Consider the following 16,672-nt stretch of genomic DNA (forward strand, 5'->3'; position numbering starts at 1 on the left):
GCGGCCACTTCGGGGGCTTCTCTAACTGCGCCTCATGTTCCTCCCGAGCTGCTTCACGCCTGCTTTGCTCCTAGAGCACAGCCCCTTCTCTGGGCGGGGGGGGGGGGGCACGCCGGGCTGGGCGGTCCCAGGCCAGGGTCTCCCCCGTCACACAATGGGTTCTAAGGGAGACCTCGACATCGTCCTTGCGTCACGGTCTCTGACCCCCGGTGAGCGCTCGCCTGCGTGAGTTCTCCGTGGCTTTCTGGCAGGCGGGCGTGTGCCGGGCTCTCTGCAGTGTCAATACTTGGCGGCCGAGGAAGGACCCCAGTGATGGGCTCGGGGGTGAACGTGACCAAAGTATGGGACTGGATCTGGGGGAGAAGATGGCGGATCTGTTTAGGACATATTAGTTTGGGACAGCCTGGGGCCAGCCCCACAACCGGGGAGTTGTCTCCCGGGTGAAGGATGAGGTCCTGGAGCTTCGGAGAGATCCTGGGACAGTTCTTTGAAACCGAATGATGTAGACCCTAAACACTAAAGAAATGAAATCAACTTTTTCCTGCCTGAGAAAATCCTCGATGAAACACCCAACGTGTCCTGGACCTTTGCTGAAAGAGAGGAGCTTCCTCTGGCAAAATACCCAGTTCAGCACCGGACAGTTCCCATGGCAAAAAGCTTGTTCTTGGATGGAAAGAACTCCATTCCCTGGGCTCGCGCCCTCCGGCTCCCACGGGTCCTCCTGCCCCTGCGCTGAGCTCAGCATCACCGAGGCTCTCAGCTCAGCTGGTCCTTTTCAGTGTTCCCGACTCTTCGTGGCTTCCGTTGAGATTTTCTGGGCGGAGATACCGGGGATTTGCCGTTTCCTTCTCCAGCTCATTTTACAAATGGGAAAACTGAGGCAAATAGGGATAAGTGACTTGCCCAAAGTCACACAGCTGTAAGTGCCTGAAGCTACATTTGAATTCAAGTCTTCCTGGCTTCAGGCCGTCACACACAGTTTCAGGTAGCTGGGGGAGGAGGGGAGAGGGAGGGTCTCAGTGGGGACGGCAGAATGACAGAGACCTTTGTCAGCCCACCAAGGGCTCCGCGTGGACTCGCAGGTGTCTTCCTCCCTCATGGGCTTTTGGATCGGCAGTTATGGGGCACGTGCTGCCCGAGAGAGCAGTGTGGAGAGAAAGGCACAGTTCTTGCAGCTGCATCTCACTCTGTGTCTCCATGATGTGGTCACTTCCTCCAGTGGGCGCCAGTGAGCTGGCTCCTGCTTTTCTACTCGCGACTTTCACACCCATTCCCTGGAAAATTTCCTGATTATCAGTTCAAGGGTGGTCTCAGGCACCAACCAGTCTGAGAGGGGACCGGCCCTTTGGGTCCTCAGGTGGCCAGGGTGTCCCATCCTTCCCAAACAGACATAAATCGCCACCGGAAGGATGGCAGCCCGGGGAGAGCTGGCACAGGGTGTCCCATCCTTCCCAGATATAAATCGCCACCAGAAGGATGGCAGCCCGGGGAGAGCTGGCCCTTTGCTTTGGAGAGGAGCATGAGGGCACTCGAAGCCCCTGGTGGTGCTGGACATGCCACCTGAGGACAGGGGTTTGCTAAATGTTTGGCTTCCACTGATTTCAGAACAATCTCCCTTTTTTTCTTTTTTTTTTCTGAAAACCATTCTTTATTACAAGGGATGGTTCTTTGGGTTGGGACAGATGGGAGGAAAGATCTGATAGAGGGGAAAGTCTAGGCAACCAAAACAACCCATCAATAAAAACCGATTTTACAAGCCCAAGTGCTAGTATAATATTTTCAAGGCAGTTCATTCCATTCTGGAGCCCGTTCCAGATCCATTGGTGGGTGGCCCAAGGTATGGAGAAGGGAGGTCCCAGTCAAAGGGCAGTCCTTCCAACTGCATATTGATCTGTACCATTTCTTCATCCAACTGGATTTTTCCTGCATGGAGCAAACATCTTTCAGGCTTCATGGATCTGTACAGAGGCTTTACAAGGTTACAGGCTTGATGAAGGTCATCTTCAGACCTGAGCACCTGGAGGCAGTCCTCCGCAGAACCCGGGACCCTCCCCCATAGTGCTCTAGGCCAATCACCTTCCTGCCTGCTGATTTTGGTCTGGCCTGCCCCCCACCCCGAACGTCTCCTGTTTCTGACAGATGACCCCGGCCTTTGGGCCGTCCCCTGTCTCTGCCAGCAGCCCTCTCTGCCAGCCACTCACCAGCTCTGGATATCATCTCTTCTGTCCTCTCCTCTGAGAACTCCTTGAGGGCAGGGACTGCCTGGGATTTGGGTATAGTCCTTCGTCCATCTCTGGAACCCTTCCTCAAAGCTGGCCCTGGCCAGTCCGCTGCCTCTCATCCGGGACCCTGCTCCCCATTGCCTTTTACCCATTTCGTCCCCTGGCCATGTGACCTCCCTGGTCTTGGTATCCCCCCACCCCCATCCAGCTCCATGCAGGTGCTTGGTGCTTCGATCAGCGACCCTGCCTGCTGTTTGCTGCCTTCTCACTCCTTATCCTAATCAGGGATCGTGGCTGTGGAGCACCTTGCAATGGTTCCCGTGGGACTCCAGCAGGGGCTCTGGGGAGACCTTCTGAGGCGTCCTTTTCTTTGACAGCATTCTGGGCCTTTTTTCCATCCCACAGACCCTCAGCACAGCGGGACACGGCGTTCGTTACCAGCTAATTGTGCGACCGCCAGGGTGGGCTGTTGTTTCTGCACGTCTGTCTGTTCCGCTCTCACAGCTGGAGCAGAGATGACCTTGATGGGAAGACAACACATTCCCGTAAAGATTTTGTAGAGATTAGGAAGCAGACACCGGGCAGGTTGTCAATGGAGCCCTCCCAATGGCCTTTTTTCCCCTAAGAGGAATAATGTCTATAATTTCCCTGGTTACTTGGTGTTCTCTCCTCCTCCAGAGATCTTTAGAATCAATTCCTTGGAGCCCTTTCAATCGTTGCCTCCAAACAATATAAAAAACAAGGAGACGAGTATTTAAAAAGCAAGGAAAGGAGAGCTAAGAAGAGGAATGGTTCGATTGCTGGCATCTCGGGTACTGAGTAAACAGGAAGGGGGGAGGAGCAGAGGAAGTGGGAGAGCTGACAGAATGATGTGTCTTCCTACAAAAGGGAAGCAGGGACACTGACAGACCACGAGGGTCATTCAGCAGTGTTGGGTCATTCTGTGGGTGCCCATGAGTCAGAATGTTCTTGTTTATAAAATCCAGGATTGGAGTTGGGTCTAAGACTGTGTGTGCTTGGGAAAGGACCGCTGTCGACAAAGGTCTGGCAGTGAAAGTTTGTGCTTGTGGCTGATAGTTCAGGTGCATTGTCTGCATGGGCAAGGCTGATGTTATACTCTAGAAAAGTAAGTCAGATCATACCTTTGACTGGCAATTCAAATCACATAACTGAGGGGGTTAAAAAAAAGCAAAGCATTTTATAATTATAACTGCCAATTTTAATGACATTCCTCGTAAAAAGAAAATTAATCTCTGGCTGATTGATGAAATTACGCCAATTGGAAACATTCTTTGATTTATTAAAAAAAATTCAAATTTTAAAAGAGCTCGGAAACTCATAGAAGATAGGTGGCATTTAGAATTAGGGTTGAGCGTGGGTGTGGTGTAAACCTTGGAATCAAGAAGACTTGAGTTCCAAGCCTGTCTCAGATCCTCACTAGTTATAGAAGTCTGCGCAAGTCATTTCACCTCTCTCAGCCTCAGCTTCCTTACCTGTAAAATGGGAAAATACTAGAACCTACTTTACCTGGTCAGTGTAAAGATTAAATGAGATAACAAATCTAAAATTCTTAGCAAATGTTAAATAAAGCATTTTTCTTTCTCTGAGTGACTGAATCTGTCTGTCTCTTTCTCCCTTTCTCTCCATAAAAGATCAACTGATTCTTGGAAATCAGAATTTGCCATTATGACTTGAGCCAAACACAAATTTAATTCAGAAATCAGTACAAATCACAGACAACTCTGTAATGGAAGGAAACACGACAAGAATTGAATTTTGGATTTTGACTCAAGAAACCTGGTGTTAAAATTCTATTTTAGATATTTTTCTAGAGTCACTTTTTAGCATTCCTGACTATCCAGATATTCCTTTTCTCCAACTATCATCCAGCTCCTGGAACTAGAGAAAGCTCATCCCCCAAATAGTAGTCGAGGTTATTGATACAAAATAATTAAAGCAAATAAGGGCAAACAGAACACCATTTTAGAATAAAAATATGATCATCAAATTAGATTTTTGTAAGTCACTCAAGGATAGTTCAGTATTAGCCCCCCAAAAAATTATTAGATTTCTGTCAGTCACTCAAAGATAGTTCAATATTAGCCAAAAATATCATATTATATTTCATATTAACAATAAAATAACTTGTTTTAATAAATGCACAAATGCCTCTGATAAAGAAAACATGCATATATATTAGAAATACTATAAAATATAGGAATTGAACAACACAACAGAAATCTTTTATTTAATAATAACAACAGCAATAAACATTTGTTAAGTACTTGCTATGTGCCAGGGAGGTAGGCAGAGGTGGCTCAGTAGATAGAACACAAGCTCTGGAACCAGGGTGACCTAAGCTCACTTACTAGCTGTGTAATTTTGGGCAAATCATTTTATCTGTCTTTCCCTTTATCTTCTAGAGAAGGACATGGCAATCCATTTGATATTTTTATTAAGAAAACTCCATGGACAGTATTGGTACGATAGGATCCAAGAGTTGGACCCAATCGAATGATTCAACGACAACATGTGCCAGACCGTGCTAAGTGTTAGGAATATAAATATTAGCAAAAGGAAAAACAGGAATAAAATTAGAACTGTTAATGAAAAAGTTGAAAAAAAGAACAAAATAGAAGCTCAAAAATATTAGTTAAGCAATTGGCAATCTTAAAAATAAATGGAAGAGGTAGAACTAAGCAATTCAATTGATACAATGATGATACCAAAAAACGATGGGGGAGAAACCGAAAGATAAAAAAAGAACATAAATGAGCTACATTTTAAAAATGGACTCGAAGAAGAACTTTTAGAGAGATAATTTAAGAATCACACTCCCAGGTGAAAAACAAAACAAAACAACATGATGAAATAACTACAAAATCTTAATATCTATTTTAGGAAACCATAAGACAAGATTTCCTGGATATAGCAAAGCCACAGGACAAAACAAAATCCATAGAATTACATAAGGAAGGAACTCTGGGTTTAATTCTCTGAGGAATGTGATTATTAAGTTCTGAAGCCTATAAATCACAGAGAAAATGTTTCAGGCAATCATAAAGAGAAAGGAAGTTGAATCAGAATTATGTAATATCCTCAATGAGAGAGAAAAGCAAAAATTGGAAAGTGCTTTCAAAAGAAAATGCCTTGCACTCAGTAATGCCTTTTCATATAAAATTGGGCATCATCTTTTAGGAGGAAAAGAGTTTTTCATAGAATTTTCGTAGGAGAAACATTTCTCAGACAAGAGAAAATCAGAGTTGCATGGGGTCTTTGAAATGCAAATGCTGGGCCTCCAGAGAGAAGGAACTTCCTTTCCGGCACCCAGAGACAGAGATGGGGTCACTGAGTGGACGCTTCACGAACCTGGGCTTTTGCAAGTTGATCTCCATGGATCAGCCATCGATATATTTGTTTCCAGATGGGCTTTGTTTGACGTGACAATAATGTTGCCTGTCCCACTTCCCTCCTCAGCTTGTGGCCAGTGGGCCCTGCTCAGCCAGGCCCCGGGATCGGGGGCCAGTCCCTCTCCTTTTCCGGATTTTGGTCTTATCCTGGGCTTGTTGCTCTGAGCTTGCTGGCCTCTTATGCCCCAAGGGGAAGGGGGTCAAAGCCCGTAGGGGGGAGGGTAGCACTAGGGGATGCTGGGAAGGTCATTCTCACACGGACTCTGGGGTAGAGGCTGCTTTAGGTCCTGGTACCTGAGAGAGCCAAGTCCCTGTGACTGCCAAGCAGCAGACCCAGAGCTGCCCCATAGGCCTCCCCTCAGCCGGGCAGGCAGGTCTGGGGCCGGCCCTTGCTTGGTCAGCCCCACACTGGCAGAGCCCAGAGCTCTGCCCTGGCTCCTGGTGCGGCCCTGGGGAGGCCGAGCCCCCCTGGTGACATTTCCTGGGCAGCCCTTTCCCACTCCATCTTCCCCTCGCCTTCCTTTCCGCCTTCCTGTGGTATCCTGGGGAAATGGCATACAAGGGAAACGCCCGGCGCTTCCTCGGCCACCTTGTCCTCCCCTTGGCTGGGTTTCTGCAGAGGTAGAAGCAGGGGGCTTGGGAATGGGCTTGGGACCCTCAGCAGGGCCACAACCTGGAGGAGGGCCTGGCTGGGCCTTGCCCCGCCCCCCCACAGCAGGGGCGCTGCTTCCCCCAGGGCCATATGCCCCCCGCGTTGTGGTCGGTCTGTTTGTGACGCAGCGGTCGGGGAGACCTGACATCGAGGCTCAGGAAAGAGAAACCTCTGCCCTCCTGCTCCTCCTGAGCGTGACCACTGGCCCTCAAGAGACTTCTGCTTGGGATGGGAGCACTCGGGATGGTGGGAGCACTCAGGGGATGGTGGGAGGGGCAGGCTTCCTCCTCAGCCCAAACCAAATGGACAGGTCAGCGTCGTGTCTCCCCACAGGGATCTCTCGAATAACAGGATCGGCTGCTTGACTCCTCCGGTGTTCGCGGGACTCAGTGGTCTTCACAAGCTGTGAGTACCCGCGGGGACCTGGGCAGTGCTCCATGATGGCCGGGAGCCATGGAGCCCAGCAGAGCGGGAGGAAGAGGGGTCTCGGGGGCACCGGGAAGCAAAGAGCAGCCAGAAGCTCCCAGGGGCACCTCCTGCTCCCTCAATCCTGGGGAGTCTGGCTGTGTGGGCCACCCACCCTGAGCTCGAAGGCGGTTTGGGGCAGCAGCCGAGATGCTCCCCCCTCCCAGATTAAAACATGATTTTTTTTCCTGGATATCTTCTGTTATATGGGGCTGGCAGGGTGCTCCTCCCCTTGGTGCTCCTCCCCTTGGCCCTCCCCAGCTGCCCGGTCCTTATAACAAAGTGAAAAGGTCAAAAACCCGGGAAATCGCTCAAAAATCCAAGGGGTCAAAGCTCTGGGAGGGGAGGGAGGTAGGTCTCACCCTGGCCTTCAAAAGAGAGAGGGTGGAGGGGAGAGCCCTCCCCCTCAGAGAGAAGGCAGGGGAGGGGGGAGAGTCCTCCCACTCACAGAGCAGGGAGGAAGAGGTGGAGCTGGCTCCCATCCCTCCAGTTCTGGTCCAGTTCTTTCAGTGTCACTGCCTCCTTCTGGGGGCCGTTTTCTAGGTTCTGCTCACCTGGGCTCAGTTCACTGCAGTCTCGTCTGGCTTCCCTCCATTTGTCCTTAGAGCGCAGTAGCATCTCACGACCTTGTCGGTGCCATCGGCCGCTCCCCGGCACCTGCTTTCTTTTTGGTTCTTTTTCTCCTACGAAGAACTGTTTCCAGGATTCTCTTGGGCTGTATGAAACTCAGCAATGGGGGGGGGGGCTTTTGGCCAAAGAGCGGGGACTATTTTATTCACCTTCCACATAATTCTGTTCTTGATCCTCGGCTCCACCAACAATGCATTAGTGCGGCCATCTTTTTACTGCTCTAGGTGTAGAGTAGGAGCTTCATGAATACTTACCGACTAAAGGGGCTGGTTTAAGGATCTCCAAGGAGAAGGTGGCTACCTGGGCGCTACGATGGATGAGCACTGAGCCTGGAGCCATTAAGACCCGAGTTCAAATCTGGCCTTGGACACTTGACAGGGCTCCCTCAGTTTGCCTCAGTTTCCTCAGCTGTGACTGGACAGCTCAGGTCTCAGTTTGCCAAGGGACAGGCGCGTGTCCTGGGAGCTTCGTGCTCGAGGTCAGCCACGTGTCTCCCTCCGGACAGGCGGGGAGACTGGCCGACCACAGCCCCTCATCAGTGCCGCAGCCTTAGGGTTTGGGGACCTTCGCTAGGAGGACCTTCGTGACAGGCCAGAGGCTGCACTGATCCCCCGAGGACCCACCGACGTCCCTGTGACTGTTCAGCCAATGGGCTCCAAGGCTCATCCAAGCTGTTATTCCCTACGGCCAACGTGGGGCGGGGGCTCCCTGGGCGGGGCCGGTCACCAGAGAGCAGATGGGGCCCAGTCCCCGGCCCGTCCTCAGACCCGCCTTAGCTGGCCATGCCCTGACACAGCTTTCCAGCCGGGCCTAGCGATGGCCCGAGTGATGCTTCAAGGAGGGAGACGTGACAAAGGATATGAACAGACAATTCTCAGATGAAGAAATTGAAGCTATTTTTAGCCATATGAAAATATGCTCCAAGTCATTATTAATCAGAGAAATGCAAATTAAGACAACTCTGAGATACCCCCACACACCTGTCGGATTGGCTAGAATGTCAGGGAAAGATAATGGGGAATGTGGGAGGGGATGTGGGAAAACAGGGACACTGATGCATTGTTGGTGGAATTGTGAACACATCCAGCCATTCTGGAGAGCAATCTGGAATTATGCCCAAAAAGTTATCAAACTGTGCATACCCTTTGATCCAGCAGTGTTTCTACTGGGCTTATACCCCAAAGAGATACTAAAGAAGGGAAAGGGACCTGTATGTGCCAAAATGTTTGTGGCAGCCCTGTTTGTAGTGGCTAGAAACTGGAAATTGAATGGATGCCCATCAATTGGAGAATGGCTGGGTAAATTGTGGTATATGAGTGTTGTGGAATATTATTGTTCTGTAAGGATGGATACAGAGAGCACTGGCGAGACTGACAGGAACTGGTGCTGAGGGAAGGGAGCAGGCCCAGGAGGGCATCGTCCACGGCAACAGCAAGACTGTGTGACGGACCCTCCCCCCCAGTGAGATGACTGAGGCCGGCTGCACGTGCTCCGTGAGGGAGAGAGCCGGGGGCACCCAGGGAGAGACTGTGGGGGCCGAGCGCGGCCCCGCCCGGATCCCGCCTCCTGCCGTCGCTCGCCTGTAGTTGGTTTTCCTCCTCATTCCCTTCCTTTTTCACCTGCTTTCTCTTGTGCGGCAGCGTGGTCTGTAACTATGTTCCTACGTGTTGGATCTAACATGTGACACCCACTGGGCTGCTCGCTTTCTGGGGAGGAAGAAAAAGTCTGAAGCCCGAGGCCGGGCAGGGCCGGGGTTAAACCAGCCGTGGGCGCGTTTTGAGAACACAAAGCTCTGTAGCAGAGGAGGGGGACACGAGCCCAGAACCGGGGGGCGCCTGGATCTCTGGGAACGGCTGCTCCCCCGGGGTCCCATGGCCCATCCCCAGCCCCCGCCAGGGAGTCGGACCCCGTCACTCAGGTTCTCTGCACAGCTGCCCCCGATGCCCTGGCAGGCGTTCTGGGAGACGCCCCGGGGATGAACACGCACCGACTGCCGAGTCTGGCCTGGGCCCGGCCGAGCTGGGGGCCACTGGGACCGGAGCCTCCCCGGCCTTCGCCCCCTCGGGGCCGTGGGACTGGGGGCTGAGCTGGGACCAGGCCCGAAGCCTGAGCTGCACGAGGCCGCCTCCCGCCTCTGGCCCTCCCAGGAGTTCGCCTTCAGCCCGGAAGCCGCGGCCTCGTGCAGGAAAAGCCCGTCTCAGCCGCTTCCTGATGTCGGTTCCACAGGCTCTTCTTCAGGAGGGATGTTTTGTTTCTCCAAAGCAACCGAGCCATGTGGCCCCTCCCCGGGCTGCTCTGGGGGTCCCTCCTCTGCCCCCCATTCTCTTCTCCTGGATCCCGGGTCCCCGGGGAGCTGCTCCCTTCTCCCAGGCCGGTCCCACCACCCGGGGGAGAGCAGTCTGGGAGGACGGCCATTCCTCCTCAGCCTCCCCTCCTCCCCAGGAGCACTGCTCATGTAGGAAAGGAGCTGGCAGTGCCCACTGTTCCCAGCAGCCTGCGAGAGGTTGGGCTGGCCAGAGGGGCAGGAGGGCGGGGGCCGCGGCCCCCCACCCAGACACCCTTCAGCTTGGGCCTTTGGGGGCGGCCGAGCCCCCTCCTCTTCCCCTCCCAGCCAGGCCCGGCCCACTCACCACCTGCTCCCCGGGATTCTCCACCCGCCGCTTCCCGTGCCCGCGCCTGTGCCTCCTTCCCCGGCTTTGCTTTATCTCGGGTCTCTTTTCCCCTAGGAATCTATCGGGGAATATCTTCTCCGGGCTGATGTACGGACTCTTTTCTGAGCTCTCGGCCCTGAAAGTTGTGTAAGTATGGCTTTCGTCCCCACCCCCAGCTTCCTCTCGGGGTGCCCCGGCCTCGGCTCCGTCTCCTCCGCCTGATGGGGGAAGGGGGTCCTGCCCCCCCCGTCCCCTCACCCCTCCATTCTCTAACCCAGAGGGCGCCCGTGATCCTCCCGCCTGCCCATGGACAATCAGGGCCCCCCATCCCTCCCAGTGCCCCCCCTGCCCTCCCACCCCCACTGTTCTCGCTCTCCTCTGACCCCTCCCAGCCCCCTGCCTGTTCGCCCACTGTCCGGGCGGCTGCCCCTGGGGGGAGGGGAGGGCCGCCCGGGTTCGTCTGGCTCTCGGGCCAAGGACATTTGTGACCCGGCCTTCGCCTGGCGCAGTCTGTCCTCGGGCTGTGGTTCGCCCAGCCCGGCTCCGAGGTCCCACCCAGCCTCCCCGCCTCCGGCCTGCCCTTCCCTCCCAGGCTGGCCCCGCAGACCCTGTGCAGTCTGACCGGCCCTTTCTAGCTGCCAGCCTTGCTCCCCTCGCCCCGCGCACAAACCAGGGCCATCGCCCGCTCTGCCCCCATCTCTGGGCCTGTGCTGCCCACTGGGCATCTCCACCTCGGTGCCTCGCGGCCCCTTCGAGGGCCCCAGGGAGGGAGGCAGCGGAAGCTCCGGTGGTCTCTCTCTCGCCCACCACAGAGGAGGAGACTGAGGGTCAAGGTCACACAGGCTGTGAACAGCAGAGAAGCCCGACCCAGGGCAGGGTTCCCCCCAAGCGCCTCCTCCTCCTTCCCGCTCTCCTTCCTTCGGTTCAGGGTGTGCTTAGTACTTAGCGGGTGCGAGGTCCCGGCAGGGCTTTGTGCTTGTCTCAGGGGGAGGCGGGCTTGGGGCGCCCGACTTCCTCATCCGGGGGGCTTAGAACCTGAGCTATCGGCCGAGTGGGGCCTGGGGGAGGGGGAAGGGCTGGGGGCCGCCGAGTGGGGCCCAGGCTGGGGGGGGGGGAAGGGCTGGGGGCCGCTGAGTGGGGCCCAGGCTGGGGGGGGGGGGGAAGGGCTGGGGGCCGCTGAGTGGGGCCCAGGGGAGGGGGAAGGGCTGGGGGCTGCTGAGTGGGGCCCAGGCTGGGGGGGGGGGAAGGGCTGGGGGCTGCTGAGTGGGGCCCGGGGGAGGGGGAAGGGCTTGGGGCCGCTGAGTGGGGCCCAGGCTGGGGGGGGGGGAAGGGCTGGGGGCCGCTGAGTGGGACCCGGGGGGGGGACAGGCTGGGGGCCGCTGAGTGGGGCCGGGGGGGGGACAGGCTGGGGGCCGCCGAGTGGGGCCCGGGGGAGGGAGAAGGGCTTGGGGCACCCAACTTCCTCATCCAGGGGGCTTAGAACCTGAGCTATCGGCCGAGTGGGGCCCGGGCTGGGGGGGGGGACAGGCTGGGGGCTGCCGAGTGAGGCCTGGGGGAGGGGGAAGGGCTGGGGGCCGCTGAGTGGGGCCCAGGCTGGGGGGGGAAGGGCTGGGGGCCGCTGAGGGAGGGGGAGGGAGGGGCAGCTCTTCCCCCACACACTCAGGGAGCCCCAGGCTCAGACCCTTCATGGCCAGTGGCCTGTGGCAGGTCCCGGCTCGGGGGTCAAAAGCAGCTGCTCAGAAGAGGGTGGGAGGGGCTGTGGGGAGGGGACCGAAGGAAGTCGAGCAGCCTCTGTGGGAGCCCCAGGACTGGGCCAAGAGCTAAGGCAGGATCGTGGCAAGGGCAGCGGCACAGAGACACAGGAAGCCCCCAGCCCGTCCGCAGGGGGAGGTCCGGGGCCGGACCCCAGCATCTCCCCGGAGACCCCCAGCAGGGTCTAGAAACTGGGTACCCAGTGAGTGAGAGGCAGTGGGACAGAAGGCGCGGGGCAGCTGGCGGCTGTCGTCCAGCCTGTGACAAAGGATGAGACATGTCCTGGGAGCTGAGGGGAGCTCGCTGCGGATGGACGGACAGATGGGTGGATGGACGGATGGAAGGGTGGATGGACAGGTGGAAGGATGGATAAATAAATAATGGACAAGTGGATGGATAGACATATGGCTGGACAGATGGCTGGATGTGTGGATGGATGGATGGACAGGTGGATGGACAGGCAGACATAGGGATGGATGGACGGACAGGTGCACGCAGAGACAGACATAGGGATGGATGGACGGACAGGTGTGTGCAGAGACAGACATATGATTGGGTGGGTGGGTGGCCGGTTGTTTTCCCGGCTGACAGCTGCCCCGCACACAAGCGCTCTTCTCCAGATTTCAGCACTCCCCAAGACCCCCTGACCGTTTCCCGTGTCTCTCTTTGGCTGCCTCAGGCACTTTGGCACCGACTCCCTCATCTGTGACTGTCACCTGCGGTGGGTCTCAGAGTGGGCCAGAAACGCGTCGGTGCGGCTGGCGGAGGAGACCACGTGCGCCTTCCCTGCGGCGCTGAGCGGCCGGCCTCTGCGCGGCCTCCGAGAGGACCAGCTGACCTGCGGTGAGTCGGCCGCCGAACTCAGCAAAGAAAAGCCCGCGGTGGGTCGGGGGGGCTCCCTGGGCCGTCTCCAGAGCCCGGACAAGCTCCACGGGGCAGATTTCCACAAACCACTTTGCTGGACGTCAGTCCCCTTTTACAAATGGACATTCACTGAGGAGACAGAGCCAGCAAAGACGTCCCCCCAAAAAAACACCTGGATCTCCTCCCCTTGCAGACATAGTTTCTGAAAAGAATGCGCTCCAGCTTAAAGCACAGAGGGCTCAGGGGTAGGGAACTGCGGCCTCTCATGGCCGGGGCCCTCACCCCCTTCCCGGGGTCCCCGAGACTCTCCCTGGGCATTGGGTGCAGCAAAGGCTGTTCCCTCGCTCAGGAGTCGGGCTCCTTTAGGGCTGCGGCCGCCCACAGTCAGAGCTGGGCCGGCTTCTCCAAGGGCTCCATGGATTCTGCTCCTTTTTATTTTTTAACTAGTAAGAATGGATTTTCTCTTCTTCCCTCGCCCTGCAATGGCACAAAGAGAAAGCAGCCACAGAGTGTCGGGGCAGAGAACAGCCTTTCGGGGATCGCGGGTCCGGGGCATTGTGGGTCATCCTGTCTCTGGCCGGAGGCCGCGGGGCCCCGCTGCTCCCACTCGCTCTTGAGTCCTCCAGTGGCGCCTTGTTGTGCTCCGGGCACCCCGGGCCATCCAGTTCCCCGAACCCCCCCAAGGGTCTCGTTATATCCCCCTGCCCCTTGCCCGCCCGCTGTGCCCAGTCTGGGCAGGGGAGGCCGCCAGGGTCCTCCTGCTGAGCCCTTCAGGAGGCTGACAGGCAGGAGCCCACAGCGGGCAGGCTGGCCAGGGGGCCCGGAGCCACGGGGGCCCGGCTAGCCTCGGGCCTGCCGCCCAAAGCGGCACTGGCCAATACCCGCAAAGGCAGAGAAAGCTGAGCCGGCCCCCGGCCCGAAGCGCCCACTTTGCCAGGAGTGAGGGGCCCGAGGGGCCCGGGGCCTTCTCCCTGCCCTGGACGAGCTCTCGGCTGGCCCCCTCCTCCTGGAGGCTTGTCCGGCACAAGTGTCTCTGGTAATTATTTAATCAGTGGAGAAGTTAGAGAAGTGCCGGAGATAATTGTTTGCAATCAAGCCCCGGCACTGAGAGAACGGGGACGAGCTGAAAATAGCAACATCGACAGCCCCAAGGGCCCCAGAGCCCCTTCCTGCCCCGCTTCTGCGGGGGGAGCTTCGTGGCAGGGCCCCAGCCGCGGCTGCGGGGTCCGGCCCAGGGCCCAGTCAGAGGAGGGCCGGGCTCCCGGCCTGCCTTCTCCTCCCCGGGCCGGAGGGGCGTCCAGAGCAGCTGACGCCAGGAGCTCCCACGTCCTCCCTGTGCGGAGCAGACGTTTCTGCCTGTGACGTCTCTTGGGGTGGCGGGGGGGGGGGGAGCTGCCTCTGCACCCCCCCCCCCGAGCTCCACCTGGCCCTGCCTTCCCTGAGCTCCAGCCTGGCTCTGCCCGCCCCAAGCTTGGGCCTAGCTTTGCCTGCTCGAGCTCCCACCTGGTTCTGTCCAGCCCGGCTCCAGCCTGTCTTGAGCCCACCCTGGGCTCTGGCCTGACCCTATCTGGCCCCGGCCCCAGCCCCAGCCCGGCCCCAGCCCGGCCCCAGCCCGGCCTCAGCCCACCCCGGCCCTGCCTGTCCTGAGCCTGGGCCTGGCTCTGCCCGCCCTGGGCATCGAGAAGCCGGGTTCCCCGCACTGGCAGCACTAGAATTAGCAGCCATCTGGCAGCGCCGCCTGGACTCTGAAGCAGATGGGCGCGGCACTTTGGGCCGAGCTCCCTGGGTCCGACATCTCTAAGACCGGGCAGAAGTGGGGGTGGGGCCTGGGGGTGGAGGCAGCCCCCGAGGCTGGCCGGGCTTTTCTGGGACCGTCCTGCTGGCCTTTCTTACAGCACAGGCAGAGCCCCCCCCATCCAGCCATTGCCCCCCAGAGGAGATCGGGCCTTTTAAAGCCCTGGCAGGGGCCGGGGGGCCCTCCGCTGCCAGGAGCCCCTCCCTTCCCCAGGCCCCCCGTTACACCTTGTAAAGGCCGGTGGCTGTGCAGACCTTCTAGCCGGCCTTGGGCTTGGAGGACCTTATCGGGTGTCCACCTGGGGGCTCCGCCCCACTTCTGCCCCCCGCCCTGCCTCCCCAGCCCTCACAGTCCAGGGATCTCCCTCCCATAGCCGACCGCGTACCCGTCTCTCCGCAGCGGGGCCTCTGGAACTGCCGCTCTTCCAGCTGATTCCGTCCCAGAGCCAGGTGGTCTTCCACGGGGACCGCCTGCCCTTCCAGTGCACGGCCACCCTGGTGGGCAACTCGACGCAGGCCCACTGGTACCACAACGGGAGACTGGCCGAGACCGACGAAGCCCGGGGCGTGTTTGTGAAGGAGAGCGTCGTCCACGACTGCAGCCTGGTCACCCGGTGAGTCCGGGGCCCCTCGGGGCTCTCTTCTGGGGCGGGGAATGGGAATGGGGCGTCCGAGGAGCGGGAAGTCTCCGATTCTTGCATCTAGTGACAAAAGGCTCCCAATGGATCGGGGCCCGGGCCCGCCTCAGGCCAGGTTCTGGGACCTTCTAATGCTTGTTAGCACATGTCTGGGGTCCTCCCCAGGGGGCCCCACTCCCCCACCGTGGGTGCTCCCGTACCTTGCCACCGACACGACTGTAGCTGTTCCCTTAGGGGCTGCAGCACCATGAAGCGCCCTGGGCTCCACAAGCCCGGCTCCGCCCGTGTTTTTGATGGAAGGAGACGTTTGCAAACTGGGCAAAGGGAGAGCAATGAGGGCCCCCGTTTTGTCCTGGTGGGGCCCATCTGGAGGGCAGGGAAGCTCCGGGGGCTCCAGGCTCCTCTCACGTGGTTTATGCTCCTTGTCGTTTTTAACAAATGAGCATTTCTTGGTTGGGGCAGTCGCCCCTTTTCTCGGCCTCTGGGGCCTCCTTGCCAGCAGCCCCAATAATTCACGGACAAAAAACCTAAAGATTATTTTCTGGCTTCCCGGCTCCTGAGAGAAGGTGACGCCTTCGATTCCAATTTATTTAATTTTCTAAATTATATCTTTAGTCAAGCAGTTAATGAGCTTAAAAGTTCTTGCTTTTTGTGCAAGAAGAAATTTGTAGCTACACAACCGAGAATGTCCCGAGATTGTTCTGTTCCCAGAGTCCTTTTAGGTGAGGTGCCCCACGGGCCATTCATTTCCATCAGCGGGAATGCCCAGGGGTGACGGATGCTTGGACCTGGCCATTTACCTGCCCCAATCAGAGCCCGGCCACGGATGGCTGCTGGCCAAGAGGCTCCTCGCCATTAGTCTGGCAGTGCCCCTGGCACCGGTGCCAAGGTACTGACTTAGGGCTTTCTGGTTCCAGGATGAGAAAAACCCACACAGAAATCTGCTGTTCCTGCTGAGCTCCCTTCCCAACACATTAAAATTCAGAGGCTGCAGAATTAATGTTACATGAGCAGGTTTTTATCACATTAAACAACATTATATTGTGATTGTAAAATCAAACTTGTGTGTGTGTGTAAGAGAGTGAGCGTGTGTGAGTGAGTGTGTGTGTGTGTGTGAATGTGTGAGAGTGTGTGTGTCATGTGTGTGAGAGAGTGTGAGTGTGAGTGTGTGTGAGTGTGAATATGTGTGTGTGAGTGTGTGTGTGTGTGTGTGTGTGAGATGGTGTGTGTGTGTGAATATGTGTGTGAGAATATGTGTGTGAGTGTGTGTGAGAATATGTTTGTGAGTGTGAATATGTGTGTGAATGTGAGAGAGTGTGTGTGTGAATATGTGTGTGAGTGTGTGTGAGAATATGTGTGTGAGCATGTGTGAGTGTGAATATGTGTGTGTGAGTGTGTGAATGTGTGAGTGTGTGTGAGAGAGTGTGAGTGTATGTGAGTGTGTGTGAGTGTGAATATGTGTGTGAGTGTGTGTGAGTGTGAATATGTGTGTGAGTGTGTGTGTGAGAATATGTGTGTGAGCATGTGTGAATGTGAATATGTGTGTGTGAGTTGTGAATGTGTGAGTGTGTGTGTGAATGTGTGTATATGTGAG

The 16,672-nt window shown here is 56.8% G+C and overlaps 1 protein-coding gene across 1 annotated transcript in view; it reads left to right on the forward strand.

The window, feature by feature from the left end:
• ADGRA1 (adhesion G protein-coupled receptor A1) overlaps nucleotides 1–16,672 on the forward strand; it is a 207,620-nt gene that overhangs the window by 63,953 nt on the left and 126,995 nt on the right. The window contains exons 4-7 of the mRNA XM_051982798.1: nucleotides 6,618–6,689; nucleotides 10,106–10,177; nucleotides 12,462–12,625; nucleotides 14,841–15,054. Coding sequence (XP_051838758.1) covers nucleotides 6,618–6,689; nucleotides 10,106–10,177; nucleotides 12,462–12,625; nucleotides 14,841–15,054 — 522 coding nt within the window. The remainder of the gene's footprint in view (nucleotides 1–6,617; nucleotides 6,690–10,105; nucleotides 10,178–12,461; nucleotides 12,626–14,840; nucleotides 15,055–16,672) is intronic.

The sequence above is a fragment of the Antechinus flavipes genome, chromosome 2 (genome assembly GCF_016432865.1).
Source record: "Antechinus flavipes isolate AdamAnt ecotype Samford, QLD, Australia chromosome 2, AdamAnt_v2, whole genome shotgun sequence".
Taxonomy (NCBI): Eukaryota; Metazoa; Chordata; class Mammalia; order Dasyuromorphia; family Dasyuridae; genus Antechinus; species Antechinus flavipes.